We start from the raw sequence: 18,055 nt of genomic DNA on the forward strand, positions 1-18,055 counted from the left end.
AAATTGAATTTCTGGAACCGCAAACACACATTTTTCCAGTTTAGCATACAATTTTTTCTCCCGCAGTATGAGCAAGACCTGACGTAAATGTTTCTTATGAGTTTTGAAATCAGGAGAAAAAAATCAAAATGTCATCCAGATACACTAATACAAATTTCCCTATTAAATCATAAAAAATGCTGTTCACAAAATGCTGAAAGACGGCTGGAGCATTCATCAAACCAAAAGGCATAACCAAATTCTCAATATGGCCCTCAGGGGTATTAAAGGCCGTCTTCCATTCGTCTCCTTCTCTGACCCTGACCAGGTTGTATGCCCCTCTTAGATCCAATTTGGAAAAAACTTTAGCCCCCACAATCTGGTTAAACAGGTCCGGGATCAGAGGAAGCAGATAAGGGTCACGAATTGTGATACTGTTCAGCTCCCTGAAATCCAGACATGGTCTTAAAGAACCATCTTTTTTCTTAACAAAGAAAAAACCAGCGGCAACAGGTGACTTCGAGGGTTGTATGTGTCCCTTTCTCAGACTCTCAGAGATATAAGCACGCATAGCGACCCTTTCAGGTTGGGAGAGATTGTATAAACGAGATTTAGGCAGCTTGGCGCCTGGGGTGAGATTAATAGGGCAATCGTACTCCCTGTGAGGGGGCAATTCCTGAACACCACTCTCAGAAAACACATCCGAAAATTCAGAGAGAAAAGATGGTACAGTCTTAGTAGAAACCTCTGAAACAGATGTCGTGAGGCAATTCTCTCTGCAAAAGTCACTCCAACCATTTATTTGCCTCGCTTGCCAATTAATGGTGGGGTTATGTTTAGTGAGCCAGGGTAGCCCCAACACTAGAGGAGTAGGCAACCCGTTTAGGACGAAATATGACACATCCTCAACATGAGTATTACTCACAATCAAACGGATATTGTGAACTATGCCCTTTAACGATTTCTGAGAAAGTGGAACGGAATCAATAGCAAAAACAGGTATATCCTTTCCCAAAGTGCATACCTGGAAACCATGAGTTATAGCAAATTGATTATCAATAAGATTGACAGCTGCTCCACTATCTACAAAAATCTCACAAAAAAAAATTCTTGCTCTGTAGCGCCACCCTGTCAGGTAGGACAAAACGGGAACTACAAGCAAACGGAAAACCTTCAATTTCCGCATCAACCTTGCCAATAGTAACAGATGGAACGTTTTTAGAGGATTTTTTTCTTTTTGTTTCTTTATTACTCTCAAAAAACTGCCTGAATCTCCTAGAGGGACAAACATTTGCCAAATTATTTATACCTCCACAACAGAAACAAACCTTCCCATGGAAGCTGAATCCTCTATTGTCAGAGGCAAGCAAACCCAGCTGCATGGGCTCCTGCTCAGAAGGGATTGAGAGCGACTGAGACCCCTGTGCACTGAATGAGACCGCCGCACTGACCTTGGACTGAGTATGACAGGAAGGAGTGATCTCTCCTCTCTCTCTAAGACGCCTGTCAATACGAACGGCCCGAGACATGGCAGAATCCAAGGAGGTAAGTCTCTCATGAAAGGAAAATGCATCTTTCAATCCCTCTGAAAGACCATGGCAAAATTGACTTCGGAGTGCAGCATCATTCCAACCAGTATCAGCTGCCCATCTCCGAAATTCTGAACAGTATATCTCTGTGGACTGTTTACCCTGGCATAAAAGATGCAATCTAGACTCAGCCAGAGCAATACGATCCGGATCATCATATATCTGACCCAGGGCTAAAAAAAATTAATCCACTGAACAGAGGGGCCGTGCCCCCACCGGCAGCGAAAAGGCCCAGGACTGAGCGTTATCCCTGAGCAGCGGGATGATGATCCCCACCCTCCGCTCCTCATCACCAGAGGAATGGGGAAGTAGGCGAAAATGGAGTTTGCAAGCCTCTCTAAAACGAACAAAATTCTCACTACCCCCGGAGAACGTATCCGGGAGCGAGATCTTAGGCTCAGAACAAACTCCATGAACGCAAGCTGAACCGGTCACCTGAAACTGCGAAACAGTTTTACGGAGATCTGCTACCTCCAATGAAAGACCCTGCATGTGTTCAGTCAAAAGTGAAACCGGATCCATGCTTGAGACGGTTTTGGCGGTTTATAATGTCACGGAAGGTGTACAGCAAACTAGAAGACACAAAAGGAAGATCCCACTGACTGGATCCAAAACTAAGTAACAAAAGGGGAAGCCCTGCAACAGACCTGGCTCTCTCCCTGACTGCTCAGCTTATGCAAAATTCTCAATGGTAGAAGATCACATATCCTCGTACCTCGACTGTATAACACCTGAACACCCTATAATAGTGAGGGGACACGACCACCGACTCCCTACACTTGATACGGAGGGAGTCAGGGTCACCTGAGATCCAGCAAACAGGAAAATACAAATGAATGAACAAACTTATCTGTAGAAAACTCTGTAGTAACATCCAGCATGCATACACTCCAGGAAGTTGTATAAACCGCAAAGTGATGCAGTATGGGAAGGGATTTAAAGGGATGCAATCAGTGCAACTACATGACAGCTGAGAGAGGCTAACGAGATGAGAAAATGAAAGCAAAACAAAAGGAACCTAAAGGAGGAGGTTCTGAAGGACGTCTGTCAGAGCTTCTCAGATGTCTGGTGGTGACACCTCTGTACAGTACCTTTACAGAACAGAATACCAACCTGACAAAAATCAGAATTATATCGACACTAAAAACAGTCTTCCAGAGGCTCTACCACACATCCAGGCAGGGTTAAGGTGCACACTCCAGCAGACTCACCCCTTAGTCTAAACTCCGTAGTATATTATTATGTAATGCTGGCTTACACTCAATTTAGGGAGTTACACGATTTTACTTTATACATCTAAAGTTTATTGATAGCTGCCTATTTCCTCATTAAAACATTGTAATTTACTGCACAACAATATACAGATAAAACATATAAAATGTACATATATTATAAAATGCAAGATGTAAAATAAAATCCTTGTAATATATGATTCCACCTTTAGGGGTCACTATAATACCACAGGTTTTCTGTGTATGTTGCTTTGCTGCAAATACTTCTTGGATCCTTATAGTTTGTATATGACTTCTTGCCTCCGTCCATGCTATGCATGCATGCTAGTAAAGGTTTTAAAATGTTTGTTATGGTTTAAAATGGTTATAAAGTTCTCACTCTTTACACCTCTCATGCACCAATACTTTTAAGCATTCCGGCTCATGGTTATTAACAGGTCTATAGAATTGTAGGGTTAGTACATTAATTTTTTAATCCAACTTTGTTGGTTTTGTACATTGCCCTCTCCCGTATGTACCAATGCCTGCTCGGTTGGTGGTGCTTGTCTTTAATTCCTCCGCTGTGCAGACCAAGATTGTTCTAGCCGCCGTCCTCCTTGCACGTCGTGGCGTCCCAGGTGTTCAGGAAGTGAAGTCTGTGTTGGCTGCCGCTGGGTCCTAGAGCGAGTTCAGATGTAGTTGAGCTTTGTTGAGATGAAATAAGATTGGTGGTTTCTTTTCTTTCATCAATTGAGCTCTTTTCCGCAAACGTTTCTTCCTGTGTATTTGCAAACGTGTTTCGGAGAATGTATCTCCTTCTTCAGTGGTAACAGAGCAAATGACGGTTCGGTTTTTTATAGGGTGAAATATTGATTGGCAGGCTTTAAACCCTGGTATGGATTTTTCTACTGGCACATATATTCCTATCTTTGTAACGTTCAGTTTTTACTTCCAACCTCTTTATACCAAAAGATGTATCACAAACATTTCTATATATTCACATTCTATATGCATTTCCTTAAACTTTTACACCATATTTCTTACTACCCTTCATCCATCTGGCATTTGGAATTTTCAATACATTGAGCTTGTATCCCCTTAAAATGTGCTGTATCCCTTATTTCTTAACAATATATGTTATATTTCTATGTCTACTTACATTTACTTCTCATTTTCTTACATTTTATGCCAAAAATGCACCTGCGTTTTTGATGCGGTTTTCGTGCGTTTTTTGCTAGTTTCATCGAAAAATTTGCTTTTATGGATCTTTTTGGTTGTCTGGATGCGTTAGATTGCCACCTTCCCATTTTTATGCTTAAATTGATATGACAATGTGTTTACAATGTCCTATAATATTTTTTTCATATATCTTTTCAGGTATTTGCGATGATTTGTACCCATAGTTGTTTGGAGGTAGAGGTGCAACGGGGAGGGGGAACAGACGCATTCACTAAAACGTCTGTTTCCCGTCACCGTCGGACGTCCACCCCATCACAGAAAACCAAAAACCTCAATTTCCCCATTCAACAACGTCTGGAACCAATGATCCAAATTCATATATCATTCTTGTTTCTGCCCTGGACATTCTGGATATATGATTTCCACCTCTCCATTCTTTACTTATTCTTTCTATGGCTGTAAAAAATGAGATCTGACCTGGATCTTTATTATGTACCTCTTTAAAATGTTTGGACACTGTATGTTGTTCATATCCTTTTCTTATATTTGCTACGTGTTTCGCTATTCGTTTCATTAGAGGCCGCTTGGTCCTACCTATATATTGTTTGTTACAGCTACACTGTAATAGGTATATAACACTGGCTGTATGACATGACAAATGTTCCTTACTCCGATAACTATATGCATTTTGTGTAGAGTTTATTTCTTCAGTTTTTTTGGGGAGAATGGGTGATCTGACAATTTCCACATTTCCCACACCGAAAAAAGCCTTTTAATGTCAACCAGTTTTCAGTTTGTTTCTGTTGCTTCTTCCTAAAAGGTGCTACTTTGATTCCCAAATTAGCTGCTCTTGTGTATGTAATTTGTGGATTTTTCCCCAACAGTGGTCCTATTAGTTTGTCCTCTAGTAAATTGTGCCAGTGTTTCTTGATTATGGCGACCACTTTTTTGTATTCTAATTGGTAAGGTAGTATTAATCATATCACCTCCTGTGTTTTTTCAATTTTATTTGTGCTCTCAAAAACCGACTTCTCTCCATTTGTCTTACGTTTTTAAAGATGTCTCCACTATTTCTTTGGGATATTTTTTGTCCAAAAATTGTTGCATGAGGTTTTTTGCTTCTGTTTCAAACTGGATATCCTGCGTACAATTTCTCTTAAGTCTCCTAAATTAGCTAGTTGGGATGTTGACCAGCCATCTTGGTAAATGGCAACTGGAAAACGAAATAAAATCGTTTTTGGTTACTGGTTTTTGAAAAGTCTGACATAATTTTTTCATTTTCTATTTTGATTATCAGATCTAGAAACTCCACTTGCGTTTTACTAGTGTTTATTGTCAATAAAAATTTTTTTTCATTTTCATTAATTTACTGCCTAAAACCTGTCAGTTCTTCCTCTGGGCCTTGCCATATAAATATGACATCTTCAATTTAACGATGCCAGAGTGCCAAGCTTGCTCTCCTCCCACTGAGGCATGAATAAATTAGCATAGTTCGGGGCTAGAGTTGAGCGGACACCTGGATGTTCGGGTTGGCAGGTTCGGTCGAACTTGAAAAAAAAGTTCGGGTTCTGGACCCGAACTTGACCCGAACTTGACCCCAAACCCGAACTCCATTGAAGTCAATAGGGACCCAAACTTTTGGGCACTAAAATGGCTCTAAAATAGTCCTGGAACGGCTAGAGGGCTGCAAAAGGCTTCAAAATGTGCTTAAGAGCATGCCAACTGTTCTGCAAACAAATGTGGATAGAGAAATGACTTAAAATAACATAAAATACAGAAAAATTTAAAATAACAATCTGGATCTAGGAGTAAGAGGTTGAGGAGGCGGTGGATGGGTGGATGTGGCAGTGTAGGTTGACGTGGCGGTGTAGGTGGAAGCGGCTGTGAAAGAGGAATAGTTAGCCAACACTGATTTGTGTTATTTTTTATTTTTAAATTCGGTTATCCCCCAAAATATTGGGACATATAACAAAATAAAACAAAGAATAAGTGCACTTGAGTACAAGAATGGATGGTTGAGGCTGGTATAAATGTCTATTCTGCACAAGGTACGGACAAGACCTGTGAGATCCATGCCTGGTTCATTTTAATAAACGTAAGCTTGTCCACATTGGCTGCGGCCTGTGATAATGCTCTCTGCCGTGCTAAACACACGTTCACACTATACACTGGCTGCAGGGCAGGTCAGCACCTCCAAGGCTGACAAAGCTTTTCCACATTTTGGCCATGCTAACCCTGCCTTCTCAGGTGCTGGCGGTGCCCCAGCTGCGTTGGCGACCTCTTCCTCCTCCTCTGCCTTCGCCTTGTGCTTCCACTGTGCCCCCGCTGTCAGGTGGGAATGCTATCAGCAGCGTGCGCTTGTAGTCGCGCATCTTCCGATCAGTACCAGAGGTTTTCACTAAATTTAGTTCCCTGTCAGCAATGCAGAGCAGGGGTTCATTCACGGCAAAAGGGGGTTCATGTCACCCAGCAATACAACAGAGGATTTTGAGAGATTTAGGCCCCTGTCACCCAGGCACAGCAGGGATTTGTATATGCCAAAAATGGTAAAATGTCCACCGACAATTGAAAATAAGATTTTTTTTCAATTTAGGGCACTAAAATTGGCACTTTTTTAAATTAAAATAGCTCTGAAATAGTCCTTGAAAAGGCTAGAGGGATGTAAAAGGAAGTAAAATGTGCTTAAGAGCATGGCAACTGCTCTGCAAACAAATGTGGATAGGGAAATAACTTAAAATGAAATAAAATAACTAAAAATTACAAATTATTAACCTGCAATTTAGAGAAGGAGGTGGATATGGAGTCGGAGGTTGAGGAGGCGGTGAATGTGGTGTTGTAGGTGGAGGCAGCAATGGAGGAGGAGGAGGTAGCCAACAATGTTTTTTTTTATTCTTTATTGGGGTAAGTAGCCCCCAAAATATTGGGACAAATAAAAAAAAAAGAAAACAAAGAATCATTGCACTTGACTTAAGTACAAGAATGTATGTTTGATGGTGGTATAAATGTCTATTCTGCACAAGGTACAGACAAGTCTTGTGGGATCCAAGCCTGGTTCATTTTAATGAACGTGAGCTTGTCCACGTTGGCTGTGGACAGGCGGCTGTGTCTGTCTGTAATGACGCCTCCTGCCGTGCTAAATACACATTCAGAGAGTACACTGGCTGCAGGGCAGGCCAGCACCTCCAAGGCATACAGGGCAAACTCTGGCCATATGTAGTGTCCCACTAGGTAGGCGTGGGCACTACACAAGGGTCAATTGGTTCACGTGTTACTTCTGCTCACAAGGGACAGTAATATTATATTTAATTATGTACTTTAATGTATTTTCTATGTGTTTTTATATGCAATGTTTCCCCTGTGACATGCATAGCAGGCCTATGAGGGTGTAGTTAGGCATCCTAGACACTAGAGGGAGATAGTATAAATGTTCAGGCCCAGACAGGGAGGAGTTAGGTCATAGTCAGGAGTCTGTGGAGACAGAAGTGAGAAGGCACCAGCCAGAGATATGCTGAGGGCCTCCTCCTGACATGCAGCTTGATAGCCCTGGCTGCTAGCTACGACCAGGAGGCTAGTGAAGAACTCTAGCCTGCCTGTAGATCAAGTGAGCCTCAGTTAGCTCAGAAGATTACCCCAGTAGTAGGAATGGACCTCCTGGGAGAAACCTGCAGCTTCCCTCACAACAGGAACAGCACCACAAGTTCAGATAAGTAACCTGATGAGCAGAGGGACTTTAATATAAAGCAAGAGCCAATACTGGATGAAGGATTTATATACCAAGGATTAAAGCCACCATTTAGGCATCCGGGCCTTGGGATCCATCCAGCTAGAATAGCTGAAGGGGATAGTGCAGCATAGACCTGCTAAGCATTAACTTTATACCCTCCAAGTATCTTGCAAGATTATACCTGCCATATTGTGAAGTAAACCTGCTTGTGGAATATTGTTCAAGGGACTGCATCACCATTAGCAACTGTAAACTGTCTGTATAAAGTTGGACTGTTTCCTAAAGTAAAGCAACGTTTGGTTTACAACCTGTGTACTCCATTACTACTCCTACAAATCGGTGTGCCACCGTTACAGGCACTGGCGTCACGATTCTTAAAGGGACCTTGCCTCAGGCACTCAAAACACCTGCAACATCCAGGGCACCTCACCCAACATCAGGCCAGGTCTCTCCATACAGAGTGTGCCCCAGAGGAACTTGTGTCTACCTCTCATTCACTGCCGCATGCCTGCCCAGGGTTCTCCTCCAAAAAGTGAGTAACCCTCGATTGCCCATAACCGTAACCTCACTGTCGCAATACCCTGCAGGTCTGTTGTGCTGCACATGTTAACAATTTGGAGACCCAGAAGTTGAATGGGGCAGAACCATCAGTCAGTACGTGTAGGCGTGTGCACAGGTACTGTTCCACAATGTTGTTCAAATGCTGCCTCCTGCTAACACGCTCCATATCAGCAGTTGGGGCTGGTTGTTGCGGCGAGGTGACAAAGCTTTTCCACATGTCGGCCATGCTAACCCTGCCTTCTGAGGTGCTGGCGCTGACACAGCTGCGTTGGCGACCTCTTCCACCTCCCCTGCCTTCGCCTTGTGCTTCCACTTGTCCCCCGGCTTCAGTCGGGAATGCTCTCAGGAGCGCGTCTACCAGTGTTCGCCTGTAGTCACGCATCTTCCGATCACGCTCCAATGAGGGAATTAAGGACGGCACATTGTCTTTGTAACGGGGATCCAGCAGGGTGGCCACCCAGTAGTCAGCACACGTTAAAATGTGGGCAACACTGCAGTCGTTGCACAGGCACTGCAGAATGTAGTCGCTCATGTGTGCCAGGCTGCCCAGAGGTAAGGACAAGCTGTCCTCTGTGGGAGGCGCATCGTCTGCGTCCTCCGTATCCCCCCAGCCACGCACCAGTGATGGGCCTGAGCTGCGTTGGATACCACCCCGCTGTGAACATGCTTCATCCCCATGCTCCTCCTCCTCGTCCTCCAGTAGTGGGCCCTGGCTGGCCAAGTTGGTACCTGGCCTCTGCTGTTGCAAAAATCCTCTTTGTGAGCCACTTCTAAAAGACTGGCCTGAAAGTGTTAGAAATGACCCCTCTTCCTCCTCCTCCTCCTGGGCCACATCCTCTTCCATCATCGCCCTAAGTATTTTCTCAAGGAGACATAGAAGTGGTATTGTAAGGCTGATAACGGCGTCATCGCCACTGGCCATGTTGGTGGAGTACTCGAAACAGCGCAACAGGGCACACAGGTCTCGCATGGAGGCCCAGTCAAAGGTGGTGAAGTGGTGCTGTTCCGCAGTGCGACTCACCCGTGCGTGCTGCAGCTGAAACTCCACTATGGCCTGCTGCTGCTCGCACCGTCTCTCCAGCATGTGCAAGGTGGAGTTCCACCTGGTGGGCACGTCGCATATGAGGCGGTGAGCAGGAAGGCCGAAGTAACGCTGTAGAGCAGACAGCCGAGCGGTGGCAGGATGAGAATGCCGGAAGCGCGCACAGACGGCCCGCACTTTATGCAGCAGTTCAGACATGTCGGGGTAGTTGTGAATGAATTTCTGCACCACCAAATTCAGCACATGCGCCAGGCAAGGGATGTGCGTCAAACCGGCTAGTCCAAGTGCTGCAACGAGATTTCACCCATTATCGCACACCACCAGGCCGGGCTTGAGGCCCACTGGCAGCAACCACTCGTCAGTCTGTTGTTTTATACCACGCCACAACTCCTGCGCGGTGTGGGGCCTGTCCCCCAAACACATCAGTTTCAGAATGGCCTGCTGACGTTTACCCCTGGCTGTGCTAAAGTCGGTGATGAAGGTCTGTCACTGACCGGATGAGGAGGTGGTAGAAAAGGAGGAGGAAGCCGAGTAGGAAGAGGAGGCAACTGGAGGCAAAGAATGATGCCCTGCGATCCTTGGCGGCGGAAGGACGTGCGCCAAACAGCTCTCCGCTACATTTACCCAGTGTGCAGTTAGGGAGATATAGCGTCCCTGGCCATGCTTACTGGTCCACGTATCTGTGGTTAAGTGGACCTTGCCACAGATGGCGTTGCGCAGTGCACACTTTTCTTTTCGCTCTGCACACTGCAGAAAGACGCAGCAGTTGGCACCTGTGTTTCGTCATCACCAGAGACGTGCTGAGGTGGTATTCCCATGTCCTCATCAGGAAACATAACTGGTTGTGTGTCAGTGCATTCTATGTCTTCCACCCCTGGGGAAGGGCTAGGTGGATGCCCTTGGGAAACCCTGCCAGCAGAGTCTTCAAACAGCATAAGAGACTGCTGCATGACTTGAGGCTCAGACAGGTTCCCCGATATGCACGGGGGTGATGTGACAGACTGATGGGCATGGGTTTCAGGCGCCACCTGTGCTCTTTCTGCAGAAGACTGGGTGGGAGATAATGTGAACGTGCTGGATCCAGTGTCGGCCACCCAATTGACTAGCGCATGTACTTGCTCAGGCCTTACCATCCTTAGAACGGCATTAGGCCCGACCAAATATCGCTGTAGATTCTGGCGGCTACTGGGACCTGAAGTAGTAGGTTCAGTAGGACGTGTAGCTGTGGCAGAACGGCCACGTCCTCTCCCTGCACCAGAGGCTCCACCAACACCAACACCACGACCATGACCGCGTTCCTTATTAGATGTTTGCCTCATAGTTAGCGTTCACAAAGCAAAGTAAAAAGTGGTTAAGTATGTTAAAAATAATTAGCCGCCAATATAAACCCTGATGTAGGGTATTGCACTCTATTATTTTTTTTTTAACTCTATATGACAGCGGTATTTGTGGCCTAAATGTGACAGTCACCTATGCACGTCTTATCCCAGTTGTGCAGTATATCAGAGGTTTTTTTCACCCCAGTATGCCAAAGCCGTATTTATGGCCTAAATGTGACAGTGACTTATGCACGTGTAATCCCAGATGTGCAGTTTATTATCGTTTTTTTTCACCCTAACCAAAAAGCTGTATTTCTGTCCTAAATGTGACAGTGACTTATGCTTGTCTAATCCCAGATGTGCAGTATATTAGAGGTTTTTTTCACCCCAGTATGCCAAAGCTGTATTTCTGGACTTGCAGATAGCCTGTGCTGGTGCACTATCGTTGCATAAATTGTCTGCCGATTATGTATTGATATTGACTAACTGAAGAAAAAAAAGTTAATTTTCAGCAGTAGTTGGCTCAGGGCAGGCTTAATAAAATTGTGCACTGCACCCACAAAACACTTTTTCTGTAGATCGCTGAGTACATAAACCAGTTCTTGATAAGATTTCTCCCTGATCTCTCCCTCAGAGCAGCTGCATCCTCTCCCTACACTAAGCACAGCAGAGTGACGGGCGGCGCTACGTGACTCCAGCTTAAATAGAGGCTGGGTCATATGCTGCAGTTGGCCAATCACAGCCATGCCAATAGTAGGCATGGCTGTGATGGCCTTTTGGGGCAAGTAGTAGGACGCTTGTTGATTGGCTGCTTTGCAGACTTTCAAAAAGCGCCATAAAAATCGCCAAACACCGAACCCGAACTTTTACGTAAATGTTCGGGTTCGGGTCCAGGTGCCGAAAACCCTAAAGTTTGGTACGAACCCGAACTTTACAGTTCGGGTTTGCTCAACTCTACTCAGGATCAGTACAGGATAAGTAATGTAATGTACACAGTGACTCCACCAACAGAATAGTAAGTGCAGCTCTGGAGTATAATACAGGATGTAACTCACGATCAGTACAGAAAAAGTATTGTAATGTATGTACACAGTGACTGCACCAGCAGAATAGTGAGCGCAGCTCTGGAGTATAATACAGGATGTCACTCAGGATCAGTACAGGATAAGTAATGTATGTACACAGTGAGTCCAACAGCAGAAAAGTGAGTGCAGCTCTGGAGTATAATACAGGATGTAACTCAGGTTCATTTCACGATAAGTAATGAAATATATGTACATAGTGACTGCACCAGCAGAATAGTGAGTGCAGCTCTGGAGTATAATACAGGATGTAACTCAGGATCAGTACAGGATAAGTAATGTAATATATGTACACAGTGACTGCACCAGCAGAATACTGAGTGCAGCTCTGGAGTATAATACAGGATGTAACTCAGCATCAGTACAGGATAAGTAATTTAATGTATGTACACAGTGACTCCACCAGCAGAATAGTGAGTGCAGCTCTGGAGTATAATACAGGATGTAACTCAGGATCAGTACAGGATGAGTAATGTAATGTATGTACACATTGACTGCACCAGCAGAATAGTGAGTGCAGCTTTGGAGTATAATACAGGACGTAACTCAGGATCAGTACAGGATAAGTAATGTAATGTATGTACACAGTGACTGCACCAGCAGAATACTGAGTGCAGCTCTGGAGTATAATACAGGATGTAACTCAGCATCAGTACAGGATAAGTAATTTAATGTATGTACACAGTGACTGCACCAGCAGAATAGTGAGTGCAGCTCTGGAGTATAATACAGGATGTAACTCAGGATCAGTACAGGATGAGTAATGTAATGTATGTACACAGTGACTGCACCAGCAGAATAGTGAGTGCAGCTCTGGAGTATAGTACAGAACATGATGTTGTAGGGTGTTAGTATGTATATACTATTATGGAGGGGATATTGTGTATGTATAGTTGTATACAATTGGTGTAGGGTGAGTGTATATATGTATAGTTGGTGTATGTATATAATACAATATTAATATTCTAGAGAGTGGCTGGACCCGTGTTAGTTATTCACCATTTGGTTGTGTTTGATATTTTATGCTGATTATGTTTTTTATTATTGTTACATTGTGTTATTATGTTTTATCATTTTATAATAATAGAAAAACAGAACATAATGTAACTCAGGATCCAGAAACAGTCCTGATCAGTGACTGACAGCTTTCTATGTACAGTTGTGGCCAAAAGTTTTGAGAATGACACAAATATTAGTTTTCACAAAGTTTGCTGCTAAACTGCTTTTGGATCTTTGTTTCAGTTGCTTCTGTGATGTAGTGAAATATAATTACACGCACTTCATACGTTTCAATGGCTTTTATCGACAATTACATGACATTTATGCAAAGAGTCAGTAGTTGCAGTGTTGGCCCTTCTTTTTCAGGACCTCTGCAATTCGACTGGGCATGCTCTCAATCAACTTCTGGGCTAATTCCTGACTGATAGCAACCCATTCTTTCATAATCACTTCTTGGAGTTTGGCAGAATTAGTGGGTTTTTGTTTGTCCACCCGCCTCTTGAGGATTGACCACAAGTTCTCAATGGGATTAAGATCTGGGGAGTTTCCAGGCCATGGACCCAAAATGTCAACGTTTTGGTCCTCGAGCCACTTAGTTATCACTTTTGCCTTATGGCACGGTGCTCCATCGTGCTGGAAAATGCATTGTTCTTCACCAAACTGTTGTTGGATTGTTGGAAGAAGTTGCTGTTGGAGGGTGTTTTGGTACCATTCTTTATTCATGGCTGTGTTTTTGGGCAAAATTGTGAGTGAGCCCACTCCCTTGGATGAGAAGCAACCCCACACATGAATGGTCTCAGGATGCTTTACTGTTGGCATGATACAGGACTGATGGTAGCGCTCACCTTTTCTTCTCCGGACAAGCCATTTTCCAGATGCCCCAAACAATTGGAAAGAGGCTTCATCAGAGAATATGACTTTGCCCCAGTCCTCAGCAGTCCATTCACCATACTTTCTGCGGAAGATCAATCTGTTTTTTTTGAGAGAAGTGGCTTCTTTGCTGCCCTTCTTGACACCAGGCCATCTTCCAAAAGTCTTCGCCTCACTGTGTGTGCAGATGCGCTCACACCTGCCTGCTGCCATTCCTGAGAAAGCTCTGCACTGGTGGCACTCCGATCCCACAGCTGAATCCTCTTTAGGAGACGATCCTGGCGCTTGCTGGACTTTCTTGGACGCCCTGAAGCCTTCTTAACAAGAATTGAACCTCTTTCCTTGAAGTTCTTGATGATCCTATAAATTGTTGATTGAGGAGCAATCTTAGTAGCCACAATATCCTTGCCTATGAAGCCATTGTTATGCAACGCAATAATGACTGCACGCGTTTCTTTGCAGGTCACCATGGTTAACAATGGAAGAACAATGATTTCAAGCATCACCCTCCTTTTAACATGTCAAGTCTGCCATTTTAACCCAATCAGCCTGACATAATGATCTCCAGCCTTGTGCTCGTCAACATTCTCACCTGAGTTAACAAGACGATTACTGAAATGATCTCAGCAGGTCCTTTAATGACAGCAATGAAATGCAGTGGAAAGTTTTTTTTGGGATTAAGTTAATTTTCATGGCAAAGAAGGACTATGCAATTTATCTGATCACTCTTCATAACATTCGGGAGTATATGCAAATTGCTATTATAAAAACTTAAGCAGCAACTTTTCCAATTTCCAATATTTATGTAATTCTCAAAACTTTTGGCCACGACTGTATATGCAAGAAACTTATACAAGGAATGGTATCAGTCATTTTTTAGAGACGCTCACATATTATTGAGCTCAGAAAGAGCAGGTCTACAACATGCTGCCTGCAGATTCACAGCATTTTCCTGGTGACCAGTCCCTTTTATGATTGAACAATTAGCTTATAGTAAATCAAATAAATAAAGTGAAAACTAAAGTAACAGTAAGTGAAACTAAAACCGTCCCAGACATTGTTATCTCGGACACAAGTGTTTCCTGGTGTCTCCTCCCAGCCCCTCCCTGGGCACGTCACTGCAGTCCCAGCCCCTCCCTGGGCACATCACTGCAGTCCTAGCCCCTCCCTGGGCACGTCACTGCAGTCCTAGCCCCTCCCTGGGCACGTCACTGCAGTCCCAGCTCAGCAGTCACACGAGACGCTCTGCTGCTGCGCTCTGTGGTTCCACTATCTTACAGGGACCCAGACGGCGGCTTCTCCTCTCGTTACTTGTGTGACCCCAATCCTGTGAGTAATGAACCCCAGTCATTGATATTGTGCCCCATCCTCCATAACATGAAATCCTCAGCAGGACTGGAGGGTGGGAACCGCCACCTGTTATCAGTGTCGTTCTCTAGACTTTATTATTATAGACTCAGGTTACAGTGTTTATTTTTTGCAATTATTTTCTTTAATGTTAATATTGAGAGTATTATTATATTATTATCATCACCATTTTATTACTTTAGCATTCCTCTTACTGGGAATGTAATTAACATCTTTTCTTATCAGTAGGTTTTGTCTGTTTTTGGACTCCTTATGTTTCCTACTTATACTCCTTCTATATCGTCAGACTTCTGTATGACTGTGATATGTTCTGCTATAATGGCGTTGTACAGAAGGTATACACAGAGGCTGTCCTCATGCACCAGCTGCTCTATGATTTCCTCATATCAGACATGTCTACACATTTTTAGAGGAAGTCAATTATCTTCTGTGTTGAGACATTTGGGTGGAGTCTCCAGAAGAATCCTACAGATAATGATATATTCTATGTTCCTGAGCCAGGACTGACATATTGACTGAGATCTTTGTCAGGTCTGTTTCATCTGCTAAATCCAGGAGGTTCTGTTTTTCCTTGAAGAGGGCACCAGAGCTGGCACAGGGAGTTTATAGGCCATGCAATGCACCCTGGATAAAAGAATATGCAGATTATCGCTCTTCCAAGAGAAAAACAGGCATCTTGCTGACTGCTAGTGATTCTTTCATAACTTCTGAAAGGAATAATAGAGGAATGATGCAACAATAAATCATAATTATAGATGTTCCAGAATTGTTACATTACATGGGGAATGTAGGTAGTTACTAGAACAGACATGACAGGGAGTGACAGCTCCTCTTTAATAATCTTCCATACCATTACAGGTGAAGATGGGACCCGCGATCCTGACCGCCCTCTGTCTGTGGAGCTGTGTGCTGACTGTGACACCTATAAGCCAAGAGCAAGTAGGAAGAATCACAAATTACATTGAGCAAAACATCTTCAAGTAAGTTGCACTCACCTCACTTACTATATGTATCAGGAGAATTTCTTATCATGGCAGTGCCATGCAAGTCTACATTCAGAGCTTCCATTACCAGTCCTGGTAGAGTTGAAGGAAATCTGTTGTGTGTTCAGGGTAACTATATGTCAAGCCACGATGGTGCTCTAATCCACCGTGATAGAAAATTCTGTACAAGAAAAACTATCAAAATGTTATTTTTATTTAAACATGTCAAACATACTTAACCCCTTCCCAACTTGCACCTTACATGTACTGCACAAGTCAGGGTTTTAAAGATGATTTCTGCTCAAGATCTGAGTGGGCTCCTTAGCCACCGAGTTTTACATATCAGATGCCCAAATGCAGAGTCCATGATTAGAAATAATGCCGATCATGGATGTTTCACCATTCAGTGTTGAAATGTGTTTGTGACACAGCATTTTTTGGGAAAATTGGTCAGTAGCTGTAACTACGGTCAAGGACAATATATGTCCTTTACGGCCCACTGGTTAAATGTGGTTCCTGCCCAGCCATACCAGCAACTTGGCCAGGTGACGCCGCTTCCGCCTCTATGTTCTCATGCCGTTGGCCCTGCGACAATGTCCGCCTCTACCTCCTCATCCTCCACCGTGTCTTCAGCCTCCACTGAAGGGAAAATTCACAGTGCTCCTCCAGCATTCCACATGTGCAGGGCACGGTGGTGTCACGCTGTTCTGCAACTTGTTTGCCTGGGTGATCGGCGTCGCATAGGGGAGAAACAGCTCTGTATCCTTCATCAAGAAATCAAATCCCGGCTGTTTCCACGACAACTCAAAATCGGAACCATGGTGAACATGGTGTCAGCGCTGCGTCAAGGTGGGCTGAGCCCTGCAAAATGTGGAGAGACTGACCTTTGTCAAGATGAATCAGGCGTGAATCAGCCAGGATTTCCACCCACCAATGCCTGATTCATAAGATTAGATCATCCATGCTGCCTCACCCAAACATTGACAAATGAGACCGGTTTCTTCTGGCTATCTGCCTCAGATACTATTCTGATGCTGCCACCCAGCTGATGCCACACATCTGATGCCAAGTACTCCTTCCTACACCAACCATCATCATCAGGTACTGTTATTGCCACCCACCTCCCCACTCTGTCGCCGGCTCATTCAGTGGTCTCCTCATGCTGCTGCTGCTGCCACCTCCACACTATGTCACCTTGCCACTATGTGGCCTCCTCATGCTGCTGCTGCTACCTCCACACTCTGTCATTGTGCCACTTTGTGGCCTCCTCATGCTGCTGCTGCTACCTCAACACTATGTCACCTTGCCACTCTGTGGCCTCCTCATACTGCTACTGCCACCTCCACACTCTGTCATTGTGTCACTCTGTGGCCTCCTCATGCTGCTACTGCCTCCACTATGGTATATCACTGGGCCATTAAGCAGCCTCCTAATGCTGCTGCTGCCCCCTCCACACTTTGTAATTGTGCCACTCTGTGGGCTCCTCATGCTGCTGCTCCTGCTGCTACCTCAACACTATGTCACCCTGCCAATCTTTGGCCTCCTCATGCTGCTGCTGCCACCTCCACACTCTGTCATTGTGCCACTCTGTGGCCTCCTCATGCTGCTGCTGCTTCCATCCCACCACTGTGTCATTGGGCCACTCTGTGTACTTCTCAACCTGTTCTCCCACCCTCCCCACTCCATGACTGGGCCACCATTTTGCCTTTTTATCCTGGATGACATCACCATTTATTTGACCTTTCTTCTGATCTGTCAGAAGGAAGGAAAAATGAGACAAACAACGGATCCTGTCTGTGTAGTAGCTGTAAGACCTGTATGGTCCCATCCAAGGCTGGCGTCTGCACCCGGAATACCCGGGCAAGTGCCAGGGCCCACAGCTCCTGCGGGGGCCCACAGCACATCTGACAGAGGCCAGAAGCAATGAGCGCTTCCATCAATACAGATGGATTCACTCATTGCTGGAGTGCAGGAAGCTGTGTCCTGTCACTCACCGTTCAGCTCCCTGCACTCATCCACTTCTTCAGGCCGGCGGCGCTCTGAATGGTGAAGCAGCAAGACTTCTCCCCGCTCCACCATTCAGCCTTCAGACACAGATAGCGCTGCCGGCTTGTGTGGGTGGAGCCGGCAGCACGTAATCTGCATAGGT

At 44.7% G+C, this 18,055-nt stretch overlaps 1 protein-coding gene across 1 annotated transcript in view; it reads left to right on the forward strand.

Moving 5' to 3' along the window:
- Positions 1–14,762: 14,762 nt before the first annotated feature.
- Positions 14,763–18,055, forward strand: part of LOC120997108 — a 43,085-nt gene continuing 39,792 nt past the window's right edge. Inside the window, exons 1-2 of the mRNA XM_040427047.1 lie at positions 14,763–14,884; positions 15,782–15,903. Of these exons, the coding sequence (XP_040282981.1) occupies positions 15,788–15,903 (116 nt within the window). The 5' untranslated portion in view covers positions 14,763–14,884; positions 15,782–15,787. The remainder of the gene's footprint in view (positions 14,885–15,781; positions 15,904–18,055) is intronic.

The sequence above is a fragment of the Bufo bufo genome, chromosome 4 (assembly GCF_905171765.1).
Source record: "Bufo bufo chromosome 4, aBufBuf1.1, whole genome shotgun sequence".
Classification (NCBI taxonomy): Eukaryota; Metazoa; Chordata; class Amphibia; order Anura; family Bufonidae; genus Bufo; species Bufo bufo.